The sequence below is a fragment of the Equus przewalskii genome, chromosome 1, assembly GCF_037783145.1.
Source record: "Equus przewalskii isolate Varuska chromosome 1, EquPr2, whole genome shotgun sequence".
NCBI classification, from domain to species: domain Eukaryota; kingdom Metazoa; phylum Chordata; class Mammalia; order Perissodactyla; family Equidae; genus Equus; species Equus przewalskii.
The window spans coordinates 107,401,381-107,420,368 of NC_091831.1; the positions used below are offsets into that span (position 1 = coordinate 107,401,381).

General features: G+C 38.3%; 1 protein-coding gene across 23 annotated transcripts in view; it reads left to right on the top strand.

The window, feature by feature from the left end:
• The window catches only part of TJP1 (tight junction protein 1), a 236,065-nt gene that overhangs the window by 207,607 nt on the left and 9,470 nt on the right, over window positions 1–18,988 (top strand). For 12 of the 23 annotated variants that reach the window (XM_070571641.1, XM_070571543.1, XM_070571546.1 and 9 more), the window contains 12 exons: window positions 310–529; window positions 813–997; window positions 1,100–1,195; window positions 4,233–4,315; window positions 5,135–5,345; window positions 5,650–5,750; window positions 9,031–9,381; window positions 9,711–9,950; window positions 10,589–11,461; window positions 11,615–11,712; window positions 13,347–13,574; window positions 18,186–18,361. In XM_070571641.1, coding sequence (XP_070427742.1) covers window positions 310–529; window positions 813–997; window positions 1,100–1,195; window positions 4,233–4,315; window positions 5,135–5,345; window positions 5,650–5,750; window positions 9,031–9,381; window positions 9,711–9,950; window positions 10,589–11,461; window positions 11,615–11,712; window positions 13,347–13,574; window positions 18,186–18,361 — 2,862 coding nt within the window. The remainder of the gene's footprint in view (window positions 1–309; window positions 530–812; window positions 998–1,099; window positions 1,196–4,232; window positions 4,316–5,134; window positions 5,346–5,649; window positions 5,751–9,030; window positions 9,382–9,710; window positions 9,951–10,588; window positions 11,462–11,614; window positions 11,713–13,346; window positions 13,575–18,185; window positions 18,362–18,988) is intronic. The other 11 variants (XM_070571556.1, XM_070571573.1, XM_070571583.1 and 8 more) reach the window with 1 other exon arrangement.

Sequence of the window (18,988 nt, forward strand, 5' to 3'; positions counted from 1 at the left end):
TAGGTGATTTAAATAGAAAGCATGTATGTGGCTTTAGACAAGTTGCTTTCTTTATCTGTTTCTGCACCAGTGTCCTCATCTGCAAGATGGAGATACTAAGAGTTCCCATTTCATGAGGTAATAGTGATGTACATGAGACAAAATACTTAATACAGTACCTGATACATAGTAGGGATTCGACATTTGTTGGATACTGTTGTTTTTGTTATTGTTAATATTATCAGTGCATCTTTACATAATGTATTGCCTTCAGATTAGTTCCTTTATTCCACTAGCCATTGATAATGTTTTTGTTTTGATTCCTTTTAGTTTATCGTCGTATCGTAGAATCAGATGTAGGAGATTCTTTCTATATTAGAACTCATTTTGAATATGAAAAAGAATCTCCCTACGGACTTAGTTTTAACAAAGGAGAGGTGTTCCGTGTCGTGGATACATTGTACAATGGAAAACTAGGCTCCTGGTTGGCTATTCGAATTGGTAAAAATCATAAGGAGGTAGAACGAGGCATCATCCCTAATAAGAACAGGTATGAATGTTTGGATACTTCTCAGCACAAATTAAATGATGGCAAATTTCAATCCCACTGGGAAATTTTGGCTACATAAAGAATTAGTTTTCATTGTATTAACCATATCTGTAATTGACTTAGTTGTGCAAACTCTTTTATTTTAGTTTAACCCTTAAGATTTAAACTGCATGTGAAGGTCTATCCAGTATTTTGACATTTTGTTTCATTATGGGTCTTTTTTTATTTTGTTTTTTAAATACTCTTATTTTATTTTACTTTTTCTTAATCTTTTCATTTTCAGAGCTGAGCAGTTGGCCAGTGTACAATACACACTTCCAAAAACAGCAGGAGGAGACCGAGCTGACTTCTGGAGATTCCGGGGTCTTCGCAGCTCCAAGAGAAATCTTCGAAAAAGCAGAGAGGATTTGTCAGCTCAGCCAGTTCAAACAAAGTTTCCAGCATATGAAAGAGTTGTTCTTCGAGAAGGTAGTGTATTTTCTACGGACTAATCTAATACCCTTTAATGTCAATATGCTTAAAAAAGAAAAGGTATAAACTATGATACTTTTTTTTTTAATTTTTACCCAGCTGGATTTCTGAGGCCTGTAACCATCTTTGGACCAATAGCTGATGTTGCCAGGGAAAAGCTGGCAAGAGAAGAACCAGATATTTATCAGATTGCAAGTGAGTAGCCTCAAGATTGGCTTAAGATGAGGTTGTGGGTGTTTGTTTACTAGTTACTCCTCTAAAGGATAGGTCTGATCCATTGACTTAATAGAAAAAAACCTTTTTGTAGGTCAAAATTTGCAGTTTACCCCATATATTTAATTTGGAGGGAAACCCTGAGTGATTGTGTCCTTGTTCTACCAATTCTCTTTAATAATAAGAAGAATCACCATTATGAAGTTCTAGGCTTCATATGAAAACTGCTTAGCACACAGTCTTGCTTAATCCTGGCGGTATCACCATGGGGTAAGTATTAGACTGCCTATGCTGAAGTCAAGCAAGCTGAGCCTTAGGGTGGTTATGGTCGGGACCATCACCAACCTCTTTAGTCTAAACTTTCCTGATGACACTCAGCTAATGAGTCACAAAACTTGGCTTTGAACCCAACCCTTTCTGGCTACAATCCAGGGCTTTCAGTTATTAAGCTAACAGAAATTCTCAAATATGTGAAAAGGGTAATGAAAGCATGATTCATGCTATCAGTTATTATTGCAGACAGTTATAGTAAGTTAATGTTAAACATAAATATTGAAGCTGTAGTGCTTTAAATGCCTAATAGATTTTGCTTGCAGATTTTTTTTATTAGTTTAGCTATTATGGTACTTTAAATATACAGACGTAGTTATGACCCTTGCTTTAAGTTATTTGTAAAAACTCAAACTATTTTTTTTCTAATCAAAAATTATCATTCTTTATTTGGAAAAGTTAGAAAACTAATTTTGACATATAGCACCATCACCCTAAATTTGACCTTTTTGTGTTTTTTCCACCCTTTATAACCATACTTTTGCAAAATTTTATTTATACCATTTTTTAATAGGTAATACCATATTTGCATTTTATTATCTATTCTACAATCAAATTGTGGTTGATTAGCCTTCTATTGTTTATATAGTTTGTTTCAATTTTATATTTTACTATTATAAAGGATGCAGAAATCTGTTCATATTTTGTTTGCTTGTTTATACTTTACCTTGTTTCCCAAAGATTTTAAATCCTCAAGAATATAGCTTTTTCCATATTTATGGTGATTTTCTTGGACAAATTCCCAAAGATAGAAAGGAATGAACCCTAGGACATGAACTTTTTCTGGCTACAAAGGCTCTGCCTTTGTTGTTCCCCAGTGGCTCTGTATGAGACACTCATTCACATTTTTAAACTACATAAGTACTAATTTAAAGAATCAGGACATTGCCTTATTATTATATTGCTTTTCATTTGGTTGCTGGTGAAGTTGAATGAGGATATTTATTTTCTGAAATTCAGAAAATTTGCATACAAATGATAGTAAAATTTGAGCAAGTTATAGATTATTGCTGATTACCCGTTCAGTTTGTTAGTTTTTTTCAGAAGAGATCTTTTTTTGGTCATTGTTTGTAGAGTAACATTTTGCCTGAAGAGGTTGATGGTGTCCCCGCCCATAACCAAACTTAGGTTTTTTAAACTCAGAAAGAGCAAATGTGAAGATTTACAAACCTCTATCTTAAAGAGGAATTGATTTGTTTAATTGGGTTTACCCTACATCCAGGCTCTTATCAGAGGGACTCAGATAGCTTAGTTATGTATCCTCTTTGACTCTAATGAGAGTCTTTTGAGTTAAGGAATTAGTAGCATTTTCTCCAACCAAACCTTCAAGTTGGTCTCTCTCTCTCTAATTCTCCCATGTCCACCAGATTTGAAATTCTGCCCTCTTTTCCCAGGGAGCTTTGTCTCATGATAGTCTCATTCTCTAGATTCATTCACCTTATCCCTCAGTGTGACTTTTGTCCTTCTGAATCGCTGCCTTTGTCTGGTCTGAAACACCAGAGCTCTTCCTTTGTTTTCAAGCTTTCCTTGTGACCACAGTCACAGACACTGCTTTGCTTTTTTAAAATGTGAAGAATTTCATGTAAATTGGACCTCTGAGATTCTTGGTTACAAGTCAGGCTGTGCTGAATTTGGCATGTTATACACCAGTAGGAAAGGACAGGTGACCAATATGAAACCACAGGCCGTCTCACAGTTACAAACTAATGGCCTTCTCTGCTCCCGGGTTCCCTTTCTACTGCTATAAAAAAGGTCTCTAACCCAGAGCTTCCCAGCCAGTCTGCTACAGCAGTGTTGCTGATGGGTTATGGACCTGCCCAGGTACTGATCTCATCAGCCCTCAGTGGCTTGGTCGGGCTCTGCCCAGGAGAAGTCTCCTCAGTTTATCTCAGTGTGCCAGACAGATAATACTGTTTTCTCTGTGTGTCACACTATATTTGGAAATAGTGCCATGCCAAGCCCTATTGGAGGCTTAGGCAAAAGAAAAGAATGTGTATCCCTATATACATGTTTTTATGCTTTTTTAATGGCCAGTTTTTTTCCAGAACATTAAAGTAGTTGGAAAACTTTTGAAAAATATGCATATTAAAACTCACATTTTAAGTTGAAATATTTTATTTATACCAAACCCAGAATTTATAATTTTACTTTCCTGGCTTTAATGGAAACAAACTCATCAGTATTATTTTTTAAGTCTACATTTTTAGCTCATTTTCAGTTGAGAGAATCACCATATTTGAAAATTTAGCTTACCTAAGTGACAGTCTTAAATAATTTTTACTCAAGTTCCATTTTTTAATTCTTTTTAAAATTTTGACGTGTTGTCTATTATGGATTACTAATTTGTTATTAATTTTAATTTAAATTTTGTGTCTAAGGCAAGTACCTCACTTCCCTGCTCCTAATCCCAGCATTGTTGGGAAACATTGCTCTAATCCAGTGGTTCTCAGCCAGGGACAGTTCTGCCCCTTCGAGGACATTTGGCCATGTCTGGAGACATTTTTATTTGTTGCAATGGAGCTGAGAGGCGTCTAGCTGGTGGAGGCCAGGAATGCTGCTAAATAGGCCATAGTGCACAGGTCAGCCCCCACAGCTGGGTATTGCGGAGCCCAATGTGTCACTAGTGCCCAGTACTTGAGAAACTGATCTAACCAATGGAAATTTGATATTTTGGTTTTTTCCTGGATAGAAAGTGAACCACGAGATGCTGGAACTGACCAGCGAAGCTCTGGCATTATTCGTCTTCATACAATAAAGCAAATAATAGATCAAGTAAGTTATTGAAGATTGATGTATTTCATTATATGCTGTGAATGTTGTGTTTTTGAGTGAGGTGGGGTTTAGTTAATTTGAAAATACAGTCAAGCGCCACATAACGATGTTTCGGTCAACAACAGACCACATATACAGTGGTGGTCCCATAAGATTAGTACCATATAGCCTAGGTGTGTAGTACCTGTATCATCTAGGTGTGTGTAAGCTTGCTCTGTGATGTTCACACAATGAAGAAATCGCCTAATGATGCATTTCTTGGAACATATAGAAGGTAGTTTTTCTAAAATTATTACTGTTATACCTATAAGAAACTTAAGCCCTTACTGCAAGACGTTATGATAATTACTTTCAGTGGAATAGTATTACATGCATCAAAAGATGATCTTTCATTATCGCAAAAAAGTGTGTACAGTGTTCAGATATATTAATAGAGACTTTATATTGCGTTAGTACAATTCAAGTCGCACTTTGACATATGCGTAAGGAATATGTTACTCTTTAAGATTGTGTCAGGAACATTGAATTGTTATACTTATTTTCACTCTAACCAAACACAGATAATACTGTCAACTTGCAAGTATTGGGGCTGTCTTCAAAGTTAGCTCGTTAAAAAGTTATTTTTTTTAAATTGTGCTAGAAATTACATTGAATTAATTTCTGATCACAAATTTTTCTAACATGCTCCTGAGACATTTTGGAGCACAATTAAAGGTCCATTCCCTGTGGAATATAGTCCAAGCTGTGACGTTTTCAGAAGGTGATGATTCTTACTTAACTATCTCATGTCCTTGTTTATTTTTGTGTGTGTCTCTCCAGGACAAACATGCTTTATTAGATGTAACACCAAATGCAGTTGATCGTCTGAATTACGCCCAGTGGTATCCAATTGTAGTCTTCCTTAACCCTGATTCTAAGCAAGGTGTGAAAACTATGAGAATGAGGTTATGTCCAGAATCTCGGAAAAGTGCCAGGAAATTATATGAGCGGTCCCATAAACTTCGTAAAAATAATCACCATCTTTTCACAAGTGAGTATATTAAAGGCCTTCTTTCAGCTTAAAGTGTCTGGGCAACAATATGTAGGCAAAAAATGTGTTGTTTTCATACTAAAAGTTAGGTGACCTGTGCCTGGAAGCTTTCCAACTGTTGTATTAACAGTTGCTGTTTGATTGAAAGAAAATGTACCATGCTGAAATAGAAATTTCAAAGGTTTGTATCCTCAAACATCATCTTTCAATAACTCAGTGATAATTGAGCTCTAAGCAAGGTTGAATGAATTCTGACTTTTGACAGTCTTCTAACCATAAAACAATGTTGTTAATTTGTTTTCAGCTACAATTAACCTAAATTCAATGAATGATGGTTGGTATGGTGCATTAAAAGAAGCAATTCAACAACAACAGAACCAGTTGGTATGGGTTTCTGAGGGAAAGGTAAGAAATTTCCTGTTACTTTTTTTACCTGTTCAATAAATTATATAACCTAATCAGAGATGCCTTTGAGTTACCATTATTTTCTAATTGGGTCAACATATTAGAGTAATTTTGGGAGAGTTAGCTTTTAGGTTTTTTAAATTTGTATGTAGGGGTTATGAAAGTTGTTTTTGATAGTAAGAGATCTAAAATTTCCCCACCTATTGAATTACCACTTCAGTGTGTTCTCTTAGAGAATTCTCAAATTATAACCAAAAGAGCAGGGCTGAGTTCTGACTCTGCCCCTATCTGAGTGAGGAATGACTTTTGAACCTGGCTTTAGTTTCCCCTCTGAAAATGAGGGGAGTTGGGTGAGCTGGATGAGTGTTCCCCAAAGTGCTTTCCTCAGCGCATGAGATTCGGGACTTTCTCTGAGAACAAAGCCACTCTGAAGGCAGGTGATGGTGGGGACTACTGCAAACCACAGCCCCCTTGAGGGTCCAAGAGCCACACGTTAAAGGCTTTGAGAAGCCTGAAGTAGAGAATATACTTTACTACTTTGGTTAAGCATTTCCCCAAATTCTTACCTAGAGGGGTTTTTTTCCCACTTAGCACCTGTTAACATTCTTAAAATTTACCAGGAAATGTTAGGCAAAGCAGTACTTTCCTTTTGGCTTTGAATTTTGATTTTGTATACATTCAAATAGCTCTAAAATAACTACCTTCTTTTGTCAATCTTTCTAGTTTTATAGCACTCTTTGATGGGAAAAATCTGTTCATTTGGTTGGGAGAATTAATAGTTTTCTCAAAGTATACAGGTGAAGGAACCTTTTGTTTTTAATGTCTTTTACTTTCAGAACAGTACAGTATTAATAGATTTTGATTGCTAAGGAAGACTGAGAATATCTCTTTATTTATTTACTTTTTTATTTTTCCTTGTTGGCTTGGTTTTGTTGTGTTTTGCCCCTGCATGGCCCGTACATTCCTCTGCCTGGCCAAAAAGCTACAGATGCGCTGGTAGTGCATGCTGCATACTTAGGACCACTGTGCCCCTTATCCAGAAAACACAGCCTCTGCAAGAAGAGATGTTAAAATATTTACATCTAGAGGTAGTGACTGTTATTCCCACCTGTGCTAATGTGTCAGAATCGTGGTTTTTCTCATCAGTACCACTCTGGGGGATGGACTGTGCATATGAGATCAGCAGACCACTTTGAATAACTGACATACAAGCTGGGACACTTGATAGATAAATCAAGGTGGAAAAAACCCACTACACCACTTTATAGCAACACACTAATTTTTACTCTTGTGGCATTTGATAAAAAGGATTGCAGTCCTCTCCATACTAATCTTCTGTAACGGCACAATTCTGTTAGCAGCCATAGTCAGGTAGAGTGTTAACAGCCATCACTGGTGATTCTTGAAATGAAATTAATTTATAAATGCACAAAGTATACTGCCTACCTATCCAAGAGGTTTTTTTTAATCCGCAAATCTTAATTTTCTGTAATTTCTCTTCATGGTAGTATTGTGTGCTGCTTTTCTTTGCCTGAATTTTAAAATAAAGGTCTTAGCTCCCACGACTTTTTTTTGAGAGGAAAAGTAAGTCACTTATTATTAGGATAGATTGATGTACTTTATAAATTAGAAAAATTTGTTACAGTTTAAATCAAGCTTGATTTATCCCCCCTTTCCATTCAAGTATGTTTTATCAGAATAGATAGATTCTTAAACTAAAACCACTTCATTTCTCATGGACTTCCTGAGCTACTTGGATCTAATTGCTAGAAAGAGTTCCTTTTTGCAAGATCTGATACAGTCTTGTATGTTCCCTACTAAACTAAGAAAAGTCGTCCTGAGGCTTTCTTAACGTGTTAGGCTTATGGCATTTCCTGGTTCAAAGCAAGCTATGGTCCTTGCTCACTTCTGCATTTCATACCACTGCACAAGCTAGGTGGATTGAGGAGTTCCAAGTTATTCTTTCCTGAGGCCTTAAATATTTCCCTGGCCTGCTACTGGGTTATAGCTGTCCAGAACCCTGGCAAGTTAAAGGGTAGAGTAGATAGCAAGAAGACTTCTCTTTTGCAGTAGCCATTACAAAGTTTTAGAAGCCATTGAACTTTCAGTGGGAGAGACTCTGTTGTAATCCAGAGCAGAGCCCTAGGATTCTCCCTCTCCCCAGCCCTGAAAGTGTTCAGTTGAAAACTAGAGCCACCAGGAGGTCTGACACGCCCTAGTCTTTTGTATCAGGAAGGCAGTGCTCAGGGGCAGGCTCTTGCAGAGCCAGGCATGGGACGGCATGGAAAGCTCAGTTCAGGTGGCTCCAGCCTTATGTTTGTCCTTCAGTCCATGCTGAAATGGAAGGGGGATTGTCTGAATTCTGGATTCCAGATCCTTCAGCTCTCGTTCCTAACTGGGCACAATGTCCAGGCAAGATCTTCAGGGACTGTTCTGTTTAATCCAGGTACTAGTTTCAAATTAGTGTCCACTGACAGCCTGCTGCAGCAACTCTTTAGCTCCCTTTCCCTCAAATACTTCTCATTTTCTTTGTGGTCTACTCAGAAGATAATGTAAACTATTGAAAACTAACTCAGCTCTTAAGTACTTGTGAAAGAGAAGTATAACTGTATATCTCCCTCGCCATCCATTGGATCCTGGATCTGTGAAAAATAACTTTAAAATTCTTAATTTAATGAGGCAACCAGCAGTTAGGTAGTGCTTTTCCACTGGGTTTTATAAAAGCTTCAGGGCCAAACACCAACTTTTTAAAAAAGTTATTTTATTTATATATATATATATATATGTATGTATATATAAGCATATGTGTATATATATATGTGTATAAGCTCTTACTCAACTTGAACTGTGGCATTTATTTTCATAGTTATTCTCACGTGTGCTGTTCCGTCAGTGTGTCCTTGTTTCTGTGAGCTTGGTTTGGTAGCATTCTCCCTCTTTACCTCACTTTGGGCTGAAAAGTTAGTGACTGACAGGTTTTATAAACCTGAGTGGTGCCAGGGTTTCTTCATTGTTTTCTGGGGCTGGGCCCCAGAGTCCAGCTTTCTCCTGGCTGACCAGCCAACATTTCATTCATCCGAGCCCTTCAGATCTCAAACGATGCTCTGTGTGTCTGCATGTGTCACTGTACAATCTTCTTGACCTTTCCTCACCGGAAGTTTCGAGAAATAGATGTGATTTCTCCCAAGAAAAATATCCTTTTCAATCTCTCTTGTAAAATAAAGGCCATCTCTTAAAGAACTACTGAATAAAATTTTTAATTTACTTTTATTTGACCCAGGCGGATGGTGCTACAAGTGATGACCTTGATTTGCATGATGATCGTCTGTCCTACCTGTCAGCCCCAGGTAGTGAATACTCAATGTATAGCACGGACAGTAGACACACTTCTGACTATGAAGACACAGATACAGAAGGCGGGGCCTACACTGATCAAGAACTAGATGAAACTCTTAATGATGAGGTTGGGACTCCACCGGAGTCTGCCATTACACGGTCCTCTGAGCCTGTAAGAGAGGACTCCTCTGGAATGCATCATGAAAATCAAACATATCCTTCTTATTCACCACAAGCGCAGCCACAACCAATTCATAGAATAGACTCCCCTGGATTTAAAACAGCCTCTCAACAGGTAAGCAGCAAGCATTCAACGTTTTGTAGTTAGAGGTGCATTATTAAATTTTAGAATATGGTGATTGAGTTAAAGAGTATATTTTATCCTTTCTCCAGATTAAGAATTAAACTTTAATTTTGATTTAAGAATCGCAAGGACTTAATTCTAAACTGTGTGTTCATCTTACACAGAAGTATACTGCATTTTTTAAAAAAATTTAGGACATGAGGTCATAGTTTTGTTATCCAGCACGCTTAAAATGTATGTCTACCAGCCACTATAAATGGAAGTGGGAAGTTAGCAATAAACAGAAACACTATATTTAAAATATTTTAAACACTTCACAGAAAGCAGAAGCCTCATCTCCAGTCCCTTATCTTTCGCCTGAAACAAACCCAGCATCATCAACCTCTGCTGTTAATCATAATGTAAATTTAACTAATGTCAGACTGGAGGAGCTCACCCCAGCTCCTCCCACCTCTTACTCACCACAAGCTGATTCTTTAAGAACACCAAGTTCTGAGGCAGCTCACATAATGCTAAGAGATCAAGAAGCATCACTGTCGTCGCATGTAGATCCAACAAAGGTACCTGTGCTGCAGCATTGCACTAATTTGTTGCTCTCCATCAGTCTAGCACATGATCATTTTTGCTTTGCCCTTTAAGTGTTCCTTTTGCTCTGTTACTGTGGGCTTATACACCATAGTGCTTTCAAATCAGTACAGATCATTTCAGTTTTGTAGTTTGCATGGCTTCCAGTGGTATACTGATTATTTCAAAACAAGCCTTTTAATTGGGATTTGTGCTTAATATTTTTATTATTTTTATTTTTTGGTTTTCAGTATCTTTCAGGATTCCTTAATATGTAGTTGAGACCCATCATAAACATTTTTATGTTTTATAGATTATAGCATCCATAAATTTTCTTTATGATTTCTATTTTCAGTATCCAAATCAAGCAGAATCGGTAGTTCAGTGCATTAATTTTATACTAAATTTAATAATTAACTCACTTTTCATTTAGTACATGCTAAAACTTAAAAGCCCCTATCTGCATTATAAATTTTGAGCTTTCACTTAAACTAGCTTTCTCTGCTAATCTCTTTCTGTCCTGGTAATAAATGGTAGACCATACCATTTTCACATATTAAATCATAGTTTATCTATTAAAGTAGACTAGAATTAAAAACCAGCCTTTGTACTCATACATGAATTTTTTATACAGGTATATAGAAAGGATCCTTATCCTGAGGACATGATGAGACAGAATCATGTTTTGAAACAGCCGGCTGTTGGTCACCCAGGGCAGAGGGCAGACAAAGAGCCTAACCTGAGCTATGAAGCCCAGCCCCCATATGTGGAGAAACAAGCCAGCAGAGACCTTGAGCAGCCCACATATAGATATGACTCCTCAAGCTATGCAGAACAGTTTTCTCGAAACTATGACCATCGTCTACACTATGAAGATCGCATCCCTACATATGAAGAGCAGTGGTCATATTATGATGACAAACAGCCCTACCAACCTCGGCCTTCTTTTGATAATCAGCACCCTCGAGACCTTGACTCCAGACAGCATCCTGAAGAGTCCTCAGAACGAGGGTATTTCCCACGTTTTGAAGAGCCAACTCCTCTGTCCTATGACAGCAGACCACGCTATGACCAACCACCTAGAACCTCCACCCTACGACATGAAGAGCAAGCAGCTCCTGGATATGACATACATAACAGATACAGACCAGAAGCACAGCCCTATTCTTCAGCAGGCCATAAGGCCTCTGAGGCCAAGCAGTATTTTGACCAATACCCACGAAGTTATGAGCAAGTACCATCACAAGGACTTACCTCTAAAGCAGGCCATTATGAGCCTCTCCATGGTGCTGCAGTTGTCACTCCTCTAATACCTGCATCTCAGCAGAAGCCGGAAGTTCTGCCTTCAAGTACGAAGCCACTGCCTCCACCCCCAACTCTCACTGAAGAAGAGGAAGATCCAGCAATGAAACCACAGTCTGTGCTCACTAGAGTTAAAATGTTTGAAAACAAAAGATCTGCATCTTTGGAGAACAAGAAGGATGAAAACCACACCACTAGTTTTAAGGTACGTATGTCTTTCCTGCCTTGGATACGTAGACACATTCAGTGAAGAGTGGTTCAAAATGCTTCTTAACCTCACCTCCCCACACCACCCCCTGCAAAAGAAGCCTGTTTTGTAATTATCTGTTTTGGGGCATGTTTGTCTTATTTTTTGCAGCCTCCAGAGGTAGCATCTAAACCTCCAGTTGCTCCCATCATTGGTCCTAAAGCCACTCCTCAAAATCAGTTCAGTGAACATGACAAAACACTCTACAGGTAGGTACACTTTGTGGTGTTTGTGGTGTGGAACTGACCAGGAATCTGACCCTCTTAGTCAGTTAGCAAGCCTTGTACTGTGTTAATAGGGGAGGGAAGGAGAAAGGGAGAGGATCTTGTTTGTCCTTAAATGAAAACTGCCAGCCTTTCTAATTAAAGCACTAGTCCTAGAAAGAAAAAGAAAGGTCTTTATTATACCTTCTGAAACAGATCTTTCGAAAAGCTACTTTTCTAGCAAATGATTAAAATAAAAACTTTAAAGCCCTAACATTTTGTAGTATGTTTTTCAGTTTTAAAAGTACTTTCAGACATGTGAACTCCTAGTTTTTAGGGGTAAGGAAACAGACTTAGATTGGCTAGAATAACAAATTAATCATTTAGTGAGCATGCACCACGTCCCTGCCATTGTGCTAAGCACTTCAGTGCAATGAGGAAATACGGTTGTTTTCCCCATTTTAAAGAGGCACTGAAGCTGAGAGGGGTTAAGTCGCTTACAGGACTTGGTAGAGCTAGGAGAGAAACCTGGCCAGCTGTGCTCTTAACCGTGGCCCCATCATACTGCTAATAAGTGACAGACTGGATTGGCTACAGTTCTTCTGCCTGACTAATGTGTTTTATTTGCTTACATTTGTGCTTGTAATAAAGAGGAAGTACTAACTACTATCTAACATACACATTTCCCTCTTATTTTAATGATGTCTACTTCTTTTCATGAAAATGTAAATTACTGTGGTATCTCCTTTAGCCAGTATCATTAGCAAATGAGCTGTTTTACATAATATAAACTTCTAATAACTGAAAGCTTAGCTCTTTTTTTGTGTGTGAAATCTATTTAAGTTTATCCTTTTTTTTTTTTTAAAGATTTTATTTTTCCTTTTTCTCCCAAAGCCTCCTGGTACATAGTTGCGTATTTTTAGCTGTGGGTCCTTCTAGTTGTGCCATGTGGGACGCCGTCTCAGCATGGCCTGACGAGTGATGTCATGTCTGCACCCAGGATCTAAACAGGCAAAACCCCGGGCCGCCAAAGCAGAGCACGCGAATTTAACCACTCGGCCATGGGACAGCCCCTAAGTTTATCCATTTTTGATGCAAAGTTTCTAACATTTACTAAGCAGAGCATACATAACAGTGTATTAAATTGTTTAATAATGTTCTTCCCCATCTGCTTCCTCTGCCCTCTGGAACTTGGGACTGTATAGAGCCATTTCCTTATATGAGGAACATTTATTGATCTAGAGTAAAGTTCTTAAAAATCCTTTTTAAAGTTCTTAAATTCTCTCAGTTATTACTTGTTGCTGACATTGGTGTGAGTGTTTCAAGAAGTTCTCCACTGTCTTCGTTACGTCCCCTTCTCTCTTTCTAGTTAACTGCTTCTAACTGGCTATGAAGCCTCTAATCAGATAATTAGCAAGCTTATTAGGTGTGTTAAAGGACTCATGAGCCAGAAGAGGGCTGCCTTTTGAGTATATAATGTATGAGGACAGGGATTTGGAATGTCCATTTTGACTATTGGACTGCTCAGCCAGATTCTGAATAATCACAGCAGTGAAAGGCCAACATAAAAGATTTATACATTCCATTTTCTGTGTGAGATTAACAGCTGAAAAGTTGTTCCCTTTGTCATTCATTGTCAGGGTCCCAGAACCTCAAAAACCTCAACTGAAGCCACCTGAAGATATTGTCCGGTCAAATCATTATGATCCTGAGGAAGATGAAGAATATTATCGAAAGCAGCTCTCATACTTTGACCGAAGAAGTTTTGAGAACAAGCCTTCTCCACACATTCCTGCTAGCCATCTCTCAGAGCCTGCCAAGCCAGTTCCTTCTCAGAACCAAACAAATTTTTCTGGTTATTCTTTGAAGTAAGTTATTTCACTAAGACTTGCCTTTTAGAAATAAGATGAGACTTCCAGGTTCGAGTGCGTAAAATGGAGTTAATCACGTGAAGTGTACAGTACGTGATTTCTGAGGGCTCTAGGGCTTCAGCACTGTGCATACTTCCTAGCTCTAAAATGTGTGTTTGTTTTTTGTTCTTAAACTCTAATATCAGATATATAAAGTTTTCGTATTAGGAAAGATGTTAAAATCAAAGAGTTTTGAGGTAAGAGAGAGTAAACTGTCAAGACACTGACTTTAAGTGAAATAATCAGAATCTCTCCCTTCTGTACGGCACACTAATGCCGGTCCTTTCCCTTCTTTTCTGTTTTTGTCTTTTAAATACAAAAACAGGGATGGGTGGGGCAGCATTGTTTGAGGGAAGATGATGGAGTTGGGGTTTTTTTCAAGGCAAGAAAGAGCTTATATTATTGGAGCTTGAGGAGACTAGAGATTTCTGGTCCAGTTTTATATGTAAGGAAACCAAGATCCAGTGAGGGATGGGACAGGGGCGAGCCAGGACTAAATGCCAAGTTTCTTGACTCCCAGTCTTCTCCCTCTTCTGTGCTGCTGCCTTCTGTTTACTTGTCTGTTGGTTTTTTTGTTGGTTTGTTTTTCTTTCTTGTGGGTTTTGTTGGAGTATAAACCCGCTTGTGCCTGTGTTCCTGGTGGTTCCTGCTGGTTCTGCCACTCTACTTGAAACCTGAGTGATAGAGAATTTGGTACTGAGAGTCGGGTATAAACCCACACAGGCACAGGTGGGTTCATACTTCAACTAAACAAACCCACAAGAATGAAAAACAGGTGTGGATTTATTGCAAGGAATTTGTTTACACAGTTGTGGGACCTGGCTAAGCAAGTCCTAACTCCGTAGGGGAGGATGGGAAGATTCGGAGCTGTCTGGGAGTCTCTGAGCTTAGAGAAGGCCTAAGTTCTCTTTAAAAGGGCCCAGCCAAATAATCTCCCTTTTGATTAACTTAAAACTCCACTGATGAGAGGCATTACGTCTGAAAATTCCCTGCACAGCAACATCTCCATTACTGTCTGATTGAATAACTGGGACTATAGTTCAGCCTGGCCGAGTTGACACATCAAAAAGCCATCACTTGTGTCTTAAGTTCAGAAACATACAGAGTTTTACTGAATTAGATGCTTGGGATTGTCTGAACCTAGCTATCATTTGTCATTTACTATTCAGTGAAAATTCTTTTAGAATATGCTTTAAAACCTCTAGTATTAAAAACCTAGTTTTAATTATGACCTTTGTTTCTAAGACATCACTTGAAATGAAAATTTTAAACCTTTTTCCCATTGTCATTCATTGAAATTTTTGTCTACAGAAGAAAGCAGTTTATGAGAAATACAAGTGCACAATTTGAGTGCTGCAGTGGGGTTCTGTTCAGTGCAAGCAGTGTCTTATGCTAGTGTCATGAAGCTCCCTAACAACACTAGAGAGGTGTCTCCTGCATCTAGACTGTCCAGACTCAGTGAGCCAGGCACTGAGCCTCAGGAGCTCACGTCTGATAGGGTAGAAGGCTGTACCCTTAAGTAATCCTTCTTACTTAAGCTATTAGCACATTCATTCCTGTCAGAAGAGGGTCCAGGGGTGTAGTTTAAAGACACAGAGTTTAGCTATCCTTTTACCTACTTGGTAAATAGAATACTGCCTTAAAAGACTATATTTAGGTCTAAAAAGTAAGTAAAAAGTTTTGCCCAGGAATCAAATGACAAGGCATTTTTCGTTTTGTGTTAATTTGATTTTCTGCAAAGAAGACTTAATAATGTATGTGTGATGTAAGCTTTGAGACAGGGTCTAGAGCACTGTGTAGTATTGGTGGGCGGGGGCTTGTTGAGTGAATGAAACTCGGGCACAGGGCACTAGGTGTGTCAGTTCCCCTCCTGTTCACAAACACAGCTCTGGGAGGAACCAGTGTTATCTGGCCAGAGGTTTCACAATGATCTGTTACCTTGGAACGAAATAGTTAACTATCTGTCTTTGTGAATTCACTCAGGACTCAGCATGGTTTTACTGTTGTGAATGTTGTGGGAGTTAGAAAGTGTAACTTGAGATGGATACTGGTATGCATTTCCTCCCTTTGTAGTATGAAATTAAAACTTCCCAGTTGTGCTGCATTTTCCCATACAGGTATTTAATGGTTAGAGAATTGGGAAGGAGAGTAGGATCATAAAAGATGACTTAAGAGAGAAAGTTTTTTCTCTACCTTCCCTTCTCATGCTGTTTTACTCTTTAGCCCAATTAAACAACTTTCCAATTGTTAAAGTTGTTTAAAATATGGGACCTTTGTCCTACATTTCAAAACCATGTGTTGTTTGTCACCAATAGACTGTCTACAGGCCTTTATTTCCTAAAGTAAAATATAGAAACAGCAAAGTTATCTTCTTCCAGGTAATATGTGCTTATCTTCCACTTAAAAACACACCTCAAAAATGGTGGAAATCAGAGAGGGGAGAAATCTTTGTTAGCACAAGACAAATACCCCAGAAAGCAAGATATCACCCTGTCTTACAGTTCCCTAAAGCTGGATTGGAATTGGGGAGGTTAGGAGATAGCAGCTCAGACATTCACCTCCAAAGCAAGTTAGAAGTTTCCAGGATTCTAAGACAGGGCTGGAAGAGCAATCTCCCTCTGGGTCTGTGCACATGACCCAGCCCAGAGATTGAGTCAACTTCTTCAGGGCAACTAGGGATTTTTTGTCACTAGAATCTCTCTCAAGACTCAATTTATGAGACTTCCAGGTCTCAAAATAAATGATGGTGGTTTTCAGCTTTTTAAGAACTAAGTGTAAGGTTGATGTTAGGTTGATTTTGCGTGCATGTGACATTATTCAGTGAGAGAGGCTATGAGATTAAAGCATGGCAGCTTTACAAATAGGCTCCACCCACCACAGGGCTTAGCTTTAAAACTGGGGATGGATAAGGTCTTGCTAGAAAGGAGCATGTTAATCATAGTCATGTTTTAGAGGTATGCTTATTTCTACTTACCAATTCATCATGAACCCTGCTGGGGATCAGTGAAGCTGTCATGTTGTATCACTTCCTCCTGTATTTTCACCTAGAGAATTCTCTTGCCTAGCCCTTTCTATTAATGGAGCATTTTGTTCTCAGTTATTCAGGACCCACTGATTATCCTTAGTACTGCTGCTTTATTTAGTTCCTTTCTGTATTCACCACTACCATCTGCAGCAGAAGTGGGCAGAGGTGGAAGAGGAGTAAAGCTCAGACACATTGCTGCTCCCTAGCAACACCAGTTAGAGTACGTGGAGGGCAGGCAGGCCAGCAGGACCGAATGACATTACTTGGTTTATTGATCAATAATTTCCCTAGCTAAATGTCAGTGATATTTTCTTTTATAGATCAAATTATTCTGAAATGATGGATATGTACTTTTTGGTTGATATGTTAAAATGACATTTGCGTTCCATTTGCTGCAAATTTGCTTATTGGTTAGATTGACCGTTTTCTTTCATTTTTCCATTGCGCTTGCTTTGCCATCACCTAGATTTCTTGGCTCTTACACTAGCTATGACTACCTGAAAAGGAACGTCAAGTGGTAAGACTGACATTAATGTGAGGCTGTTACATAGGTGTCCCTCACTGTGTCATTGGCATTATGTGCACTTTCAGATTTTGATGTCGTTTGCAAATGCTTAGTCTAAATGCCTGAAAGCAAGATAACTGTATAGTTTTAAAGCTGATGGTAAAACTGGACTTCTTCCTGAAAGTGCACTCCAAATGTCCGTATTGTTTTAGTGCACATAAAGCCAGTGCAGCTTTTGCTCTCTGCGAAGGTTTAGATGGCAATGTTGCAATTATGGGTCTATTTTAAACATTTGTGTGAGAATTTTGTGTGTGACATATTAACAATTCGCAATCTGAAAAAATATACATGGCCCAAATGACTTAAATGAGCCTTGTAAAATCAAGCAATGCTGCTACTCTAGCAGTTATTAAACAAAAAATGGATCTGGTAAATCAAGGACAAAGTTTAAAGTAAAAGATGTCTAGTATTTTAATGTTAGTAGAACACGGCCACACTCGTTCATTTACATAGTGTCTATGGCTGCTTTTGGACAGAGTTTGAATGGCCCAAAAAGCTGAAAACATTTCATGTCCAGCCCTTTAATAAAAAACTTGCCAACGCCTGGTCTGTGACATTTTTTGTGGTACCCTGCCTGAGAATGCCAGAAGCCAGGGCTTTGTACCTTAGATACAAAATCAGAAGTGAATCTAAGGAGGATTTGGGCCAATAAATAATTTTTTTAATACTTGCAAAACTTTCTTAAACCTATCAGCCATTACTATTTTTTGTAAACAACACCATTAAATATTACTAGTATACCCAAAATTTCATCTGCCTTTTGGTTGCCGTCCTCTGGTGGTTTTGCTAATATTCTTAAAGTATCTGTGATGTCTTTACATTTCTTGTGCTGATGAATGGTTGAATTTGTTTGTATATTGTGAAATTCTATATATTTTTTTTAAAACTTAAGGATACTTAGAGGAATGAGAACTTATTTTGTAAATGTGAATACATTTATACATTTTCAGATGTTGGCATTTCTTTATTTTTTTCACAGGGGAAAGTCTACTGAAGCTGATGCTTTGGAGAGATCATTTGGTGAGAAACGCTATGACCCAATCCAGGCCACTCCCCCCCCTCCTCCATTGCCCTCCCAGTACACCCAGCCTTCTCAGCCCGGCTCCAGCTCTTCTCTCGCCCTCCACACACATGCCAAGGGAGGACATGGTGAAGGTAGGAACTTCAGAAGTTGGCATTACCACTATAATAGAGTAATACTTATAAAGTTAAATTCTTGTAGTTCCTAAGCAAAGTGGTTTTTCATACAAGAAATACATACTTGTAAGTTTTAGGCTGGGAGCAATGAAAAGTAAGGGTTTTGTTAAAAGTACAGATCCTGTTTTTGTGACTATGATCATTTATCGGATAAGCCTTTTAGATAAATAGATTTTAATCTGTTTTATTAACATAGCTCAATTTCTGGAAGTAGTGTTTGCTTACTAGTATGTATGGATCTAAATATTTGAGTGTTGGTTTGTAAAAATTCTTGTATTCCATCTTCAGACAAGAACATAGGAAAGCCATTAAGTTTATATAATATGTATTGCTTTGCACCTTGCGTTTTACGTTTATGTTCTGTGGCAATGTCTCAATAAGGTAGATAGCATAGCTCTAATTTACTCATTTTAATAGCTGTATGCCTGCATTTTCACCCATATTCTTTCCTTCACCTCTCTCTGAGCAATAACTGTTTTCCCTTACCCATGGTGACCCCTCTTCCTGGGCCATTGGCCAACCTCTCTCCCCCATTTCCGCTTTCTTCGTCTTTCTCCCTGTCTCTTAACATTCTCTCCCTTTCCA